At 44.6% G+C, this 16314-nt stretch overlaps 1 protein-coding gene across 2 annotated transcripts in view; it reads left to right on the top strand.

Moving 5' to 3' along the window:
* LOC106571247 (rho guanine nucleotide exchange factor TIAM2) overlaps window positions 1–16314 on the top strand; it is a 67377-nt gene that overhangs the window by 47732 nt on the left and 3331 nt on the right. The window contains exons 9-24 of one of the 2 annotated variants that reach the window (XM_045695621.2): window positions 2009–2071; window positions 4464–4631; window positions 5192–5296; window positions 5529–5607; window positions 5778–5867; window positions 6105–6314; window positions 7652–7755; window positions 9461–9673; window positions 10506–10574; window positions 10984–11109; window positions 11367–11475; window positions 11762–11941; window positions 12387–12505; window positions 15674–15782; window positions 15926–15984; window positions 16083–16261. In XM_045695621.2, the coding sequence (XP_045551577.2) occupies window positions 2009–2071; window positions 4464–4631; window positions 5192–5296; window positions 5529–5607; window positions 5778–5867; window positions 6105–6314; window positions 7652–7755; window positions 9461–9673; window positions 10506–10574; window positions 10984–11109; window positions 11367–11475; window positions 11762–11941; window positions 12387–12505; window positions 15674–15782; window positions 15926–15984; window positions 16083–16261 (1982 nt within the window). Of the gene's footprint in view, window positions 1–2008; window positions 2072–4460; window positions 4632–5191; window positions 5297–5528; window positions 5608–5777; window positions 5868–6104; window positions 6315–7651; window positions 7756–9460; window positions 9674–10505; window positions 10575–10983; window positions 11110–11366; window positions 11476–11761; window positions 11942–12386; window positions 12506–15673; window positions 15783–15925; window positions 15985–16082; window positions 16262–16314 lie in introns of both variants that reach the window. The other variant, XM_014144051.3, reaches the window with a different exon arrangement.

The following is a 16314-nucleotide window of genomic DNA, read 5'->3' as shown; positions in this document are numbered from 1 at the left end:
TCTTAGTCCCTGCCCAATCCCCTATTCCCCAGCCCCTATCCCAGCATCAGCCCCAGCACTATTCCCCAGCTCCAGCCCCTGCTGCAGCCCTAACCACTGTCCTTGTCCCAGCCCATATCCCAGCCCCAATCCCAGCCCCAGCTTTAGTGCCTGCATCTCCCTCTGTCTCTGTCTGATAAACAGCTAGCCTTCAGAGAGTGGTCTATTTTGGGATGTTGATAGGATCTGTTATCCTTAGGACTCCTGTGAAGGACAAACCACACTGGGCCCCTCTGCCCACCATCATTGTTTAGTTCTGTCCAGTCAGTGTGACATTACATTTGACAGATTGACTTGTATAATAGGATGATAGGATATACATAGTAAGCCCACTTCACCTCCCTGACACATGCTCTGTGTTGACATTCTGAAAGATACATCTCACAGTCACACCTGGAGTCTGTTTACTCACATGTCCATATCTGCTGATCCAGGCAGCATACGTTGGTAATCAGAACTATCACGGTAATAGATGGTCACTATGTAATATAATACACACACACATACACCGAGGGGTACCAAACATTAAGGACACCGTCTTAATATTGAGTTGCACCCCCTTTTGCCCTCAGAACAGCCTCAATTCGTCAGGGCATGGACTCTACAAGGTGTCAAACGTGACTACAGGGATTCTGGCCCATGCTGACTCCAATGCTTCCCACAGTTGTGCCAAGTTGTCTGGATGTTCTTTGGGTGGTGGTCCATTCTTGATACACACAGGAAACTGTTCAGCATGAAAAACCCAGTAGCGTTGCAGTTCTTGACACAAACCAGTGCACCCGGCACCCTACTACCATACCCCATTCACAGGCACATCTTTTGTCTTGATCATTCACCCTCTGAATGGAACACATACTCAATCTGTGTCTCAATTGTCTCAAGGCTTAAAGATCCTTCTTTAACCTGTCTCCTCCCCTTCATCTACAATGATTGAAGTGACATCAATAAGGGATCATAGTGTTCACCTCCATTCACCTGGTCAGTCTATGTCATGGAAAGAGCATAATGTATTGTACACTCAGTGTATAACATGACGGCCTCTGATCTCTGTACACAGGTCAAATGTACAGTAGTGCCCAGATCCGTACATGATTCCCTCTGTAGTCATGGGGCAGATAGGAAGAGATCTCCCAGCAGTGAAGTTGTTTGTTATGAGGCTGAGTCAGAGAAAGCTTCATCTCACTGTAGAGGCCAGCTAGACCACTCAATGGAACAGAGATGGAACAGACATGAGAAGCCACATGTGGTTAATTGTTGTAAGCTGCAGCATGCCAGCCCAATGGCGACAAACAGATGGTCTGTGTAAACCGCCGTGCCGTCCCACTAAACGTCCTACAGCCCCACATTTACCAAAGGGAATCTACTCTACCCCCTTCTCTCTGCTAGAACAGCAGTTTGTTTTTATTGTAGGGTGATTGGGGGTTGATCACTTTAAGAGCCTTGTAATTGCTTCCAGAGAGATGTAATGTCAGTGAGTGAAATCAGCCAGTCAAATCAGCCAGTCAGAAAAGGTACAGATGTAAAATGACTAGATCATTCAAGCATTTTGTGTCCTTTGTACTGCGATTGTTGTTTAGTTCCAGTGAGCTGTTGGCATTTGTTGACACAGGTATGGTATCTTGTCTCTGTGGTGGTCCTGCCTGCTGCTGGTGGTGGTATTGGTATCTCTGCTGAGGGCAGACTGGTATCTGGGTGGAGGGGAGACAGTCTCCATCCCTGCCAGCCTGATGAGGGCCGTTCCATCTGCCTGACTCCCAGACCTGTAATTTCAGCATCACCAAACCCATTATTTCTTCCCATAGATCCTCCCGAGGCTGATTTAGGTCTCAATCTGGATCCGAATAGTATCAAAGCCTTTGGTTTTAGAGAGATCATTTTTAATTATATGTAAATATAGACCAGGTAGTTATTTTTAGTGTGCATTTTGCTCCTTGATTACTTATGAATGTGTGTGTTTTCCATATTGCAGGTTGTTGAAGGACAAAGTGTTGGAGTGCCTGCTGTCCATATCCTCAACCACAGCAGCTCTGAGGTACAGTAAGCACTTTGTCTGGAAAACATTTTCCAACATGTTAACTCACCATTTCTGCAACCAGTGGAAATATGTGAACACTTCATCTTTCACTAGCTAACCACATTGCAATATTCTATTCAATAACTTTAGTTTGTCATGGATACATTTGATACATCAACCTTTTTCCTCTTTGTTGAAGAAAGTCTCCTAATACTGCCCCTATGTTTGCTCTAGAACCAGGTTTTAGGGAGAAGTGCATCCAAAATGGCCCCCTATATTCTATACAGTGCACTACTTTTGACCATGGCACATAGTAACCAGAGCCCTATGGGTATTGCACGATATAGGGAATAGGGTACCATTTGGGACCTAGTCGAGGAGTATTGTTGTTGATCAATCTCAGCCCAATAGGGGATAGTGAGGGTGGGGGGATGGAGAAATGGAGGGGGGCTTTCTATTCACTCGGGGTCGGGGTTAGCACAGCTGTCACAGCAGCATCCTGATATGTTGACACTGCTTCATGCAAACAGGCAGGCGTGAGGAGGGCAAAGAGCCCTTCGAGGGTCTGGGGGGATGGTGGGGTTAGGCCGACGGAGAATTCCATTGTCACCTAGTGACAGCCCTCTGTACGGCCAGAGAATGGGACACCCCCCCCCCCACCCCCCTCACTGACCTGTTGTTGTGTGCTTTCAATGTCTTGGCTTTAGTTCGATAGACACACAGGTCAGCTGAGACTGGCATGAAAACACACACTTCTATTGGGGTTTTAATTAAACATCTACAAATGATAGATTTCGTTAATGCAGGTTTATTCTTTGTCATAGTGTATTAATATTATAAGAATAATATCTTGTGGCAAAAGTCACAGAATTCAGAACTTTTCACCACAATGCCAAGAGAGATGTTATATACCTATTATCAGTTTACCTCTCTAGGGGAGGTGGGACCAAATCGTCCCACACTATTCAACAGCCAGTGACAAATCAGAGCGCCAAATTTAAAACACCAAAATGTCATAATTCAAAGTTTTCAAACATAGGACTATTTTACACCATTTTATAGATACACTTCTCCTGAATCGAACCACGTTGTCCGATTTCCAAAAGGCTTTACAGCGAAAGCAAAACATTAGATTATGTTAGGAGAGTACATAGACACAAATAATCACACAGCCATTTTCCAAGCAAGCATATATGTCACATAAACCCAAACCACAGCTAAATGCAGCACTAACCTTTGATGATCTTCATCAGATGACACTCCTAGGACATTATGTTATACAATACATGCATGTTTTGTTCAATCAAGTTCATATTTATATAAAAAAACTGCTTTTTACATTAGCATGTGATGTTCAGAACTAGCATACCCACCGAAAACTTCCGGTGAATTTACAAAATTACTCACGATAAACGTTGACAAAATACATAACAATTATTTTAAGAATTATAGATACAGAACTCCTTTATGCAATCGCTATGTCCGATTTTAAAATAGCTTTTCGGCGAAAGCACATTTTGCAATATTCTGAGTACATAGCTCGGCCATCACGGCTAGCTAATTTGACACCCACCAAGTTTGGGGCTCACTAAACTCAGAATTACTATTAAAAAAATTGGATTACCTTTGCTGTTCTTCGTTAGAATGCACTCCCAGGACTTCTACTTCAACAACAAATGTTGTTTTGGTTCCAAATAATCCATAGTTATATCCAAATACCGCCGTTTTGTTCATGCGTTCAGGTCACTATCCGAAGGGTAACGCGCGAGCGCATTTCGTGACAAAAGATTTCAAAATATTCCATTACCGTACTTAGAAGCATGTCAAACGCTGTTTAAAATCAATTTTTATGCTACTTTTCTCGTAAAATAGCGATAATATTCCAACCGGGCAACGTTGTATTCATTCAAAGGCTGAAAGAAAAAAAATGGAGAAGTCTCGTGAATGCGCATCTCAGTCTCACTGTCCCCAGGCTGACCTCTTACAAACAGAGCTGTTGTACTTTGCCCAGAGACAGCAGATACCCCATTCCACTTTCTGGCGGCTTTAGAGAGCCAATGGAAGCCTTAGAAAATGTCACGTTACAGCACAGATGCTGTATTTTCGATAGTGATGCAACAGAAGGACAACAAATTGTCAGACAGGGCACTTCCTGTATGGAATCTTCTCAGGTTTTGGCCTGCCATATGAGTTCTGTTATACTCACAGACACCATTCAAACAGTTTTAGAAACTTTAGAGTGTTTTCTATCCAAATCTACTAATTATATGCATATTCTAGTTTCTGGGCAGGAGTAGTAACCAGATTAAATCGGGTACGTTTTTTATCCGTCCGTGAAAATACTGCCCCCTATATCACAACAGGTTAAGAAACCTAAATGAACTCATCCCTCTTTGTTTCTCCATAGCAGAGATTGGACGCTCTTGCCAAAATGCAGTTGACAGCACCACCTAAAGGCAGCCCTTGGTACAGCAGTTTGCAACCTCCAGTCTGTGTGAATTTGCCCGAAAGCCAAACAGTTACTCTGCACATCAAACCCGATTTCCTCGTATCAGATGTGCTATCTTTGGCCTGTAAGGTAAGCATACTGCATCTATCGCCTCATTATTAATACATTTCAACACTCTCCTAACTCTGAAGTCAGCATTTTGCAGTGAATTCTCCAGTGACTGATATGGATGTTAAAGGCAAACCGGGAATGATAGAAGAGAATTGTACTGAACAGCTACTAGTTTAATTGCTCTGGATTCCTCAATAATTCATGCTTTCTCTCCATAGAAATTTCATTCACTACAGCATCATTTTAGCTGGTAGGGAACATGTAGAGTGTTAGTGGTTGTGCGGGAGTGTAGCTAGCTACCGTAGCTGAAGACACTGAACATTTCTGACACACTGAGGCGACGTCACTAATGGCACCCTATTCCCTATATAGTGCACTACTTTTAAACACAGCCCTCTATGGGTCTTGGTCAAAAGTAGTGCACAACATAAGGAATAAGGTGGCATTCTGGACGTAGCCTCATTGTTTCCTGGTCAAAAGTAGGTCACTACATAGGGATTAGGGAGCCATTTGGGCCCATAGGGATTAGGGAGCCATTTGGGTCGCACATTGACTCGTCCACTTGGGTCTTGAACTAGGACAGGCACCTGGACCCGAGCCAGCACTGCCTGCGTGTGAGAAGGCTGGTGGGTCAGGACACAGAGACCAGCTCCCCAGCACTCACAGACCCGCTACGAGACCTGGTAAGGCCCCAGCTATACAGTAGCAATTCACTGATACAAGCATTCATTGATTTATTCAGTCACTTATTGTATTGTGTCTCTGAGTCAATACTTGCTACAATTTAAGATTAAACCATAATTCCAGGATTATTATAATTTTGTTTCAGAGACAACATTTCTGGCCCCTTTAGGAAGTACATTGATTATGTGTTGATGAGTTCTTCTTCACTCTTCTATGTTCTTCTTCTGAAAGGTGTATGATGAGCTAGAGGTCTTCCCGCTCAATGTTTTCACCATACAGCTGTCCCGCCCAAACACAGCAGTGGACTTTGGTGAGTAGGGATTGTGTGGAGTGGGGATTGTGTGTGTGTGTTTGTTTGTTTGTTTGTGTCTGTGTCCGTGTGTGTTTGCAAAAAAATTGCTTATTTACACTTCGGTTGCCTTATTACAGTATAATATCATGTGTTACTCTGTTTTAACCTCTGACCTATCCCACCTGTAGGCTTTGCTGTGACGGGCCATATAGACGGAACCAGGAAAGGCCATGTCTATGTGAGTGAGGTCACTCCAGAGGGACTGGCTTTCACTGATGGTACGTCAATTCATAGTTATGGTGTGCTGGCGCTCTGACCAAGATGTAAAAAATTGTCTGGACCACTGTCCTAGGAATGTAAAGCTACAATAGTAAAGGTGGTTCAAGATGGCAGCTTAATTGAATTCATTATTTAACATGGATAAATAATCAGACTTAATAGAACACAGTACTGGTGATGTATCTTACCTAGTGACAAACACTAACAGTCTGATTAGTAATGTCTCGTTCCCTCAGGTCTGAGAGTGGGGGATGAGATCCTGTTTCTGAATGGGACCGGTGTGTCCTCCCTGGACATGGGTCTGATGCACCTGTTGTTCAGCCACAAGACCCTCCATCTGTTGCTCAGACGAGAGGACACGACCACTGAGGACCATACCTCTGTCTGGCCAGACTGTGGCCCCTGGCAGCCAGCACCACCCAGCCACTGTGGCCCCTGGCTTACAGGTATAGAAAGCACATTCTATATAAATGTTTGTGGTCATACGCACATCCTTAAAAACATAGGTGCTGGGCTAATAAAGAATACTAGCATAGAACAAGAAGGCCCACACACTGTCAAAGCTCCCAATTCACCGCTTTATTGACAACGTTTTAAACGGGACTTCTTGTTCTAAAGATTCTAAAGTTCACATTCCTCATCTTCATAGATACTATTATTGACATTGGGCTACTTCTTAACCTATTTGAACTAACTCAACATTTGGTTTACTGGAGGGCATTCAGTGTCTTCTACCGGCAGGTTTTCTTTTTTCAGCACTAGAGGGCCTCAGGCCAAAGTATCTTTGATAAGCCAGTGTGTCTGTTGAGGGGAATGCCATGCTGCCCAGCCAATTCCGCAGAGTGTTTAGGCCTGGCTGGAGACATTCAAATGCCTCATGCTGATTCAATTAAGAGGATGTGAAGACAGCTGGCATGTCTGACTGGTCTGGGCAGCGCGGTCACTCCATGATGGAGCTAGCTAGGATCATTATTGTCTTCATTACATCATGCAATAGTATGTGATTAGATCACTGATTACTGGCATGAGCATAGACCATCATTAAATCATTGACAAACAAAGTTTATATATATTGCTGAAAAACAGATACTGAATTTACACTGAGTATGCCAAACATTAGGTAACACCTTCCTAATATTGAGTTACAGGAAACTGTTGAGCGTGAAAAACCTAGTAGCGTTGCAGTTCTTGACACGTACACAATCCATTTTTCAGTTGCCGTAAGGCTTAAAAATCCTTTAACAACCTGTCTCCTCCCCTTCATCTACACTACTTGAAGTGGATTTGACAAGTAGCATCAATAAGGGATCATAGCTTTCACCTGGATTCACCTGGTCAGTCTATGTCATGGAAAGAGCAGGTGTTCTTAATGTTTTGTACACTCAGTGTATAATGATAGTCTCTATTCTGTCTAAAACAGATGATAAAAACTTTTTTATTCCTGTTGGTGTGAGGCCAAGTAAGCTGTATAAGACCCCTGCGAGAGTAGGTGTGAGGCCAAATGAATTGCTCCTGCCTGCTGGGCTTGTAGTGAAGCCAGATCGATGGTGGCTGACACCAGTCAGGTGCACTTAACCTCCCTGCCAGTACAGAACATCCACCATCCATCCCACGGACTGCTGTAAAACTGCCTCCAGTGCTTTAAACCAGGAATTCCCTCTCAGCACCTGTATGTGTGTGTGGGTGTGTGTGTGTGTGTGTGGGGGGGGGTACTGTGTGTGTGTTTGTGCACATGCTTTCTGGCCCATCTTTAATCATTCTGTCCTGTCTGCTTATCTCTCAGATATGCCGCTGCCCCAGGAGCTTCCAGACTGCTCTGTGACGTCTCCCTTTCAGGAGCTGTCACAACAACCACAACCCGCTGATGGGACGGAGCAGCTCGGCCAGGTGAGATAGAGTGTGTGTGTGTGTCAGGTGAGGGTTAAGAGCAACGAGTGGTGTGTTTGATGGCGTGTCCTGTGTTGGTGATCAGGGCACCTGCTAAAATGAGATGAGTGGCCAGGAGAGTACTGGCTGAGTGGCCAGGAGAGTACTGGCTGAGTGGCCAGGAGAGTACTGGCTGAGTGGCCAGGAGAGTACTGGCTGAGTGGCCAGGAGAGTACTGGCTGAGTGGCCAGGAGAGTACTGGCTCAGGTTCCACATACTCCAGGGATGAATGGCTACCAGGGGAGGTCAGAATGCCCAGCCTGGCGGGTAGCATGTTGTTTCTGTCCAGCTCCACCAGTGGGGCTATGTGCTGGGTTCTGCCCCAGGAGGATGAGGTGGGGGTGGGGGACTTCATCCCTGGGACTTTCACCCTGCCGTCTCTCAGGCAGTCCCTGAAGGACATGCTGGCCGGGCTGCTGGATGAGGTCATCTCCTGTGTGGCCCGCGAGCAGGCAGCCGACAGGATCGCTCTGCTGGTTGTACTGTAGCTACTGTAATGTAGTGCCTCTCTGTATTGTAGTTACTGTACTGCAGGGTTGGAGTCAATTCGAATTGAAGTCACTCAATCCAGGAAGTGGTTTGAATTAAAACATTTCAAATTCCAAAAAACATTTGAAATAATTAGCTTCAATTAGCTTCTCCTTTACAGTTTATTGAGAAATCATTGAAAACAGATGCGATTATTGAATTGAAATTTGAGTTTATTTCCTGAATTGACTGACTTCAATTTGAATTGACCTGCTGTATTGTACTGCACTAATGATGTATTGGTACTCTAGCTAGTGTTGTTCTGGTGTTATTGCTTGGGAAGGAGAGTTTTTACTGTTCAGGTCATACTGAAGGTATAACTTATAGGATACATAGGCTACACAGAGAACACATGTTACAGGAAATAATAAGCCCATACATGTTCATACTTATTTTCACCTTCTTTGTCCACGTTTGCTTCTATTTCAGAGGGTATTTTAAAGCTGGATTGCAGCACAGCACAACAGTCCTAACCAGAGGGATTTATCAGTTTGTCAGCACTTTATTATAGCCTGACAGGAGAAATTATGATGACAAATGGGCAAAGCTCTGGCTCGGGATCCTTCCTGCTACTGGGGGTTGCCTGGTGTGTGTGTGTTTACCGCTGATTGTGCTGCCTTTCTTTGGCAAATCTACTGAAGATCTTTGAGTGAAAGTGGTGTCAATGTGGATGGATGGAAGTATATGATGTGACATGCTTGTTCAGTAACTAGACTCCCGGTTATGTATCAGATATCATGCTGTTAGTTGCTCTGTCTCATGTCTTATGAAAAACGTAATAGCAGTGTTTACCCACAGTGTCCAAATCTCTCTGATCCTGTTTTGCCCATGATACAGCAGCCTGGTTTAAACCTATGGGTCATCGTCAAAAGTAGTGCACTATTAGGGAATAGGATGTCATTTAGGATATAGACCTGGCTCTCTGCACTTTCTGCCTCTCCAAATACAGAGGTTTGACAGACATGCTCTCGGAACTACAGAAGGGGTCGATGATTTAAACTGGCATTATGATTAGGTGCTTGTCGCAGTCGATTCAGGGCTGAGTTGTAACTTAACTCCCCAGAGTAAAGGGTAGTCATTTGATATTCAGAGCTGAAATGAGAATCTCTCCTAACTCGTCTCTCTTCTGTTTCCTCAGAATGTTGAGACGGCGTGCTCGCTGAACCAGACCTTCCCAGAGGGCCGTGGGGTAGCGGGGGCAGTGGTGGTGGAGGGCCAGAGGAACCCATACTCCATGGAGCCCCCTGGTCACCAGACCCAGAAGCCCCCCTGCCCCAGACACATGTCCATCTCCGAGAGGCTCTGTAAGGTCATACAGGAATTGGTGGACACAGAGAAATCCTACGTCAAGGTAGACACCTGGCCCATTATTCACCAAGTGTCTCAGAGTAGTAGTTATGATCTAGGATCCGTTTAGCCTTTTAGATAATGATGAATAGATGATATGAACAAGAGGAACCTGATCCTAGATCAGCACTTCTACACAAAAGAGAGGTCAGGGCCTGTGTTCATGACGTGTATCAGAGTAGGAGTTATGATCTAGGATCACTTTTGCCTTTTAGATAGTAATGAATGGACAGAGGGGATCTGATCCTAGATCAGCACTCTTGCTCTGAGACACTTTATGAACACAGGGCAGCAGAATGTGAGGGACCTATCTAAGAGAATGCTAGAACATCCTCTCTGGGGATTTATAATTGATGGTCTCTCTTTATTAATGATCTGCCCGTTAATGAATGGTCTCTAAGTGGCTGTTTGTTAATGATCTCCAGTAGCATTTAGTGTAATGCATATTTATTTACCCTCAGTTTCTTTAACGCCCATGTGTCAGGCTGAGGAGAATGATGATGTCACTGTCGAATAGTGATGATGTTTCAGTCTAGTAGTGATGATGTCATAGTCTGATAGTGATGATGTCACAGTGATGATGTCACAGTGGGATAGTGATGATGTCACAGTCTGATAGTGATGATGTCACAGTGATGATGTCACTGTCTGATAGTGATGATGTCATGGTCGGACAGGGATGATGTTTCAGTCTAGTAGTGATGATGTTATAGTCTGGTAGTGATGATGTTATAGTCTGACAGTGATGATGTCACAATCAGATAGTGATGATGTTATTGTTGGTTAGTGGTGAAGTCACAGTCTAATGAAGTTCCTTCTCTGTCTCTGTCCCTCAGGACCTGGGTTGTCTGTTTGACATCTACCTGACGCCTCTACAGAGTGAGACCTTCCTCAGCCACGATGAGGTACAGTACAGATGGGTGTGGACAATTAAAAAAAATTCTAAACGCATATCAAATACAATAACATTACAGTATGTGCTTATTTGATTATGACTTGTTTGTAAGCTGTATGTTAGTGTGACAACCGGGGTTTGAACCCGGGTGTTAGGGAGTTAACTCAAGTCTTCAGATCTCAGACAAGTCTATCCATCATATGAGCATGGTTCCCAACCACCTCTGTTACATTAGCACCTCTGCTACATTACATTAGCTAAATCTCTTTCCATCTTCTATTCTGTACTTTTTTAGCATTTTAATTTGCTATGTAGTGTATGTACAGTAGCTAAATGGTGCCAATAAAGGCTTTCTAATGATCAATAATCTTCTGTCCTCTAGTTTGTTTCTAACTGTTGTCACCTCCTCCTTCCACTAGATGGAGTCTCTGTTTGGCAGTCTGCCTGAGATGCTGGACTTCCAGAGAGTGTTCCTACACACCCTGGAGGAGCGCATCGCCTCCTCCCCCAACTTCAACTCCCTGGAGACCCCGGAACAATTCAAGGTACAGTATATCCACAACAAGTCTGGTGATATGTGTGAAATGGCACCCTATTCCCATAGGGTTCTGGTCAAAAGTAGTGCACTATATAGGGAATAGTGTGCCTTTTGGAACACATATTGGAGGTCTAGTGGGAAAGCTTCACATTTCATTAACAGGATGTTACTTAGCCTACTGATTGCAGTGTTAGTCAGCGGTAGGCCTGTTTGATGTTTACAGGAAGTGACTGCATTCTCTCTTCTTTTTCTTTCTGCATCCAGAAACTTCTTCTCTTGGTGGGGGGCTCCTTCCTCTACTACGCCGACCACTTCAAGCTCTACAGCGGCTTCTGTGCCAACCACATCAAAGTCCAAAAGGTTCTGGAACGAGGTAAGGCTGATAGCTATGCTACCTCATGTACAGTAGATCTGAACATCCCACTTACAGTTCTCGGTTCAACCACAGGCTGGAAAATGCCATCTAAGTAAAAAGTCTGTGAAAAAAAAAGTCTCTGAGGATCAAAAGCCTGCTTTCTCATCTACACTAGACCAGAATATCCCGTCTACTCAGTTAATCATAAAATGCCATCTGAAAAGCCAGTGCAAAGGCAGGGAATCAATACCTGCTTTGCCATTCATCCACACACTTAGCCTAAGTCCTAATTTCCGGTTTACAGCGAAGACGGACCGGGCCTTCAAGCAGTTTCTGGAGGCGAGAAACCCCACCAAGCAGCACTCATCCACCCTGGAGTCCTACCTCATTAAGCCAGTCCAGAGAGTGCTCAAGTACCCCCTGCTGCTGAGACAGCTGGTCTCCCTGACAGACTCAGAGAGCGAGGAGCACAGCCACCTCACAGGTAGGACTACATATGACATGGCTTATGTATGAGCATGCATAGACTCATACAGGGACGTACACACACACACACACACACACACACACACACACACACACACACACACACACACACACACACACACACACACTGAAACCATAAGACACACAGCACACACCCATTGCCAGGTCTGTCTGATGTGCTAGGCTTGAGCTCTATTGACGTGTGCTGTAACACTTCACCGTCTGTCTGTCTGTCTGTCTGTCTGTCTGTCTGTCTGTCTGTCTGTCTGTCTGTCTGTCTGTCTGTCTGTCTGTCTGTCTGTCTGTCTGTCTGTCTGTCTGTCTGTCTGTCTGTCTGTCTGTCTGTCTGTCTGTCTGTCTGTCTGTCTGTCTGTCTGTCTGTCTGTCTGTCTGTCTGTCTGTCTGTCTGTCTGTCTGTCTGTCTGTCTGTCTGCGTCCATCAGAGGCCCTGAGAGCCATGGAGAAGGTGGCCAGTCACATCAATGAGATGCAGAAGATCTACGAGGACTACGGAACTGTGTTTGACCAGCTGGTGGCAGAGCAGAGTGGCCCTGAGAAAGAGGTAGAGTATAGCCACCACACATACCATTATATGAGTGATATTACAAAAGATATTGGTCCTCTGTGGCTCAGTTGGTAGAGCATGGTGCTTGCCATGCCTGGGTTGTGGGTTTGATTCCCGCTGGGGCCTCCCATATGAAAACGTATGCAATCATGTGATTGTATGTTGGTTGTACATCATTTTGGATAAAAGCAAAGCAGTCTGCTAAATGACATACAGTTGAAGTCGGAAGTTTACATACACCTTAGCCAAATACATTTAAACTCAGTTTTTCACAATTACTGACATTTAATCCTAGTAAGAATTCCCTGTCTTAGGTCAGTTAGGGTCACCACTTTATTTTAAGAATGTGAAATGTCAGAATAATAGTAGAGAGAATGATTTATTTCAGCTTTTATTTCTTTCATCACATTCCCAGTGGGTCAGAAGTTTACAAACACTCAATTAGTATTTAGTAGCATTGCCTTTAAATTGTTTAACTTGGGTCAAATGTTTCAGGTAGCCTTCCACAAGCTTCCCACAATAAGTTGGGTGAATTTTGGCCCATTCCTCTTGACAGAGCTGGTGTAACTGAGTCAGGTTTGTAGGCCTCCTTGCTCACACACACTTTTTCAGTACTGCCCACAAATTTTCTATGGGATTGAGGTCAGGGCTTTGTGATGGCCACTCCAATACCTTGACTTTGTTGTCCTTAAGCCATTTTTCCACAACTTTGGAAGTATGCTTGGGGTCATTGTCCATTTGGAAGACCCATTTGCGACCAAGCTTTAACTTCCTGGCTGATGTCTTGAGATGTTGCTTCAATATACCCACATCATTTTCCTACCTCATGATGCCATCTATTTTGTGAAGTGCACCAGTCCCTCCTGAAGCAAAGCACCCCCCCCCCCCCCCAACATGATGCTGCCACCCCCGTGCCTCACGGTTGGGATGGTGTTCTTCGGCTTGCAAGCCTCCTCCTTTTCCCTCCAAACATAACGATGGTCATTATAGCCAAACAGTTCTATTTTTGTTATATCAGACCAGAGGACATTTTTCCAAAAGTACGATCTTTGTCCTCATGTGCAGTTGCAAACCGTAGTCTGGCTTTTCGATGGTGGTTTGGAGCAGTGGCTTCTTCCTTGCTGAGCTGCCTTTCAGGTTATGTCGATATAGGACTCGTTTTACTGTGGATATAGATACTTTTGTACCTGTTTCCTCCAGCATCTTCACAAGGTCCTTTGCTGTTGTTCTGGGATTGATTTGCACTTTTCGCATCAAAATACGTTCATCTCTAGGAGACAGAACGCGTCTCCTTCCTGAGCGGTATGACGGCTGCTTGGATCCCATGGTGTTTATACTTGCGTACTATTGTTTGTACCCGATGAACGTGGTACCTTCAGGTGTTTGGAAATTACTCCCAGGGATGAACCGGACTTGTGAAGGTCTACAATTATTCTTCTGAGGTCTTGGCTGATTTCTTTTGATTTCCCCATGATGTCAAGCAAAGAGGCACTGCGTTTGAAGGTAGGCCTTGAACTACATCCACAGGTACACCTCCAATTGACTCAAATTATGTCAATTAGCCTATCAGAAGCTTCTAAAGCCATGACATAATTTTCTGGAATTTTCCAAGCTGTTTAAAGGCACAGTCAACTTAGTGTATGTAAACTTCTGACCCGCTGGAATTGTGATACAGTGAATTAAGTGAAATAATCTGTGAGACAAAACAATTATTGGAAAAATGACTTCTTTCATGCACAAAATAGATGTCCTAACCGAGTTGCCAAAACTATAGTTTGTTAACAAGAAATTTGTGGAGTGGTTGAAAAACTAGTTTTAATGTCTCCAACCTAAGTGTATGTAAACTTCTGACTTCAACTGTATATACAAAGGTATGTGGACACCCCTTCAAATTAGTGGATTTGGCTATTTCAGCCACACCCGTTGCTGACAGGTGTATAAAATCGAGCACACAGCCATGCAATCTCCATAGACAAACATTGGCAGTAGAATGGCCTTACTGAAAAGCTCAGTGACTTTCAACGTGGCGCTGTCATTGGATGCCACCTTTCCAACAAGTAAATTCATCAAATTTCTGCCCTGCTAGAGCTGCCCCGCTCAACTGTAAGTGCTGTTACTGTAAAGTGGAAACGTCCAGGAGCAACAACAGCTCAGCTGCGAAGTGGTAGGCCACATAAACTCACAGAACAGGGCCGCCGAGTGCTGAAGCGAGTAAAAATTGTCTGTCCTCAGTTGCAACACTAACTACCGAGTTCCAAACTGCCTCTTGAAGGAACGTCAGCACAAGAACTGTTTGTCGGGAGCTTCATGAAATGGGTTTCCATGACTGAGCAGCCACACACAAGCCTAAGATCACCATGCGCAGGGAAAGCGCCAGCTAGAGTGGTGTAAAGCTCGCTGCCATTGGACTCTGGAACAGTGGAAATTCATTCTCTGGAGTGATTAATCACCCTTCACCATCTGACAGTCTGACGAACTAATCTGTGTTTCAATGCCAGGAGAACGCTACCTGCCCGAGTGCATAGTGCCAACTGTAAGGTTTGGTGAAGGAGGAATAATGGTCTGGAGCTGTTTTCATGGTTGGTGCTAGGCCTCTTAGTTCCGGTGGAGGGAAATCTTAATTCTACAGCATACAATGACATTCTATGCTTCCAACTTTGTGGCAACAGTTTGGGGAAGGCCCTTTCCTTTTTCAGCATGACAATGCCCCCGTGCACACAGCGAGGTCCATACAGAAATGGTTTATTGAGATCGGTGTGGAAGAACTTGACTGGCCTGCACAGACCCTGACCTCAACCCCATCGAACACCTTTGGGATGAATTGGAACGCAGACTGCGAGCCAGACCTAATCGTCCAACATCAGTGCTCGACCTCACTAATGCTCTTGTGGCTGAATGGAAGCAAGTTCCTGCAGCAATGTTCCAACATCTAGTGGAAAGCCTTCCCAGAAGAGTGGATGCTGTTATAGCAGCAAAGGGGGCACCAACTCCATATTAATAGCCATGATTGTGGAACGACATGTCCGACGAGCAGGTGTCTACATACTTTTGATCATGTAGTGTATATACATTATATTATAGTATTTTTATACAATTACATGAATCACAGAGTGAGCCCTTTAAACCACCAACCTCCCAGACTGTGTCCTCCTCTCTCCTCTCCAGGTTACAGAGATCTCCATGGGAGAGTTCCTCATCCACTCCTCATTAAAATGGCTCAACCCTCTCCCCTCCCTGGGTCGCATGAGGAAACATCCTGAGCTAACGCTGTTTGGTGAGTGGGGCTTTTTACAATGACGAGTTGAACCAGAATTACTGACTGTATGATATGGTGTTTAAATATGTTAAAATGTGTGTTTATTACAACAATCAAAAATATCTGACTTAAAATCCAGTTGCTCCTTCCTCTCTGCTCAGTTTTCAAGAGAGCAGTGATCCTGGTGTACCGTGAGCGCAGCAAGATGAGAAAGAGGATGGTGAGTCTCAAACACGTCTGATGAGCTGTACTGATGACTTCATGCTATATACATTTGATATGATGTCATTGGAGTTGTAATGAGTTTATGTGCTACAGACCACGTCACACTCAGGGGACCTGGAGGCCTTCAAGTTCCGCTGGCTTGTCCCGGTGTCGGCGGTGCAGGTCCGCCTGGGGAACGCAGCAGGAACGGAGAGCCCATGTATCTGGGAGCTGGTCCATACCAAGTCTCAGGTGGAGGGGAGACCTGAGACCGTGTTCCAGCTCTGCAGCAGGTGACAGATGACATTGAAAATGACAGAGATAATGAATGTTTTATCTGTCGTGA

This window comes from Salmo salar, chromosome 15 (assembly GCF_965601325.2).
Source record: "Salmo salar chromosome 15, fSalSal1, whole genome shotgun sequence".
Taxonomy (NCBI): domain Eukaryota; kingdom Metazoa; phylum Chordata; class Actinopteri; order Salmoniformes; family Salmonidae; genus Salmo; species Salmo salar.
This window is presented reverse-complemented; position numbering and strand designations above follow the sequence as displayed.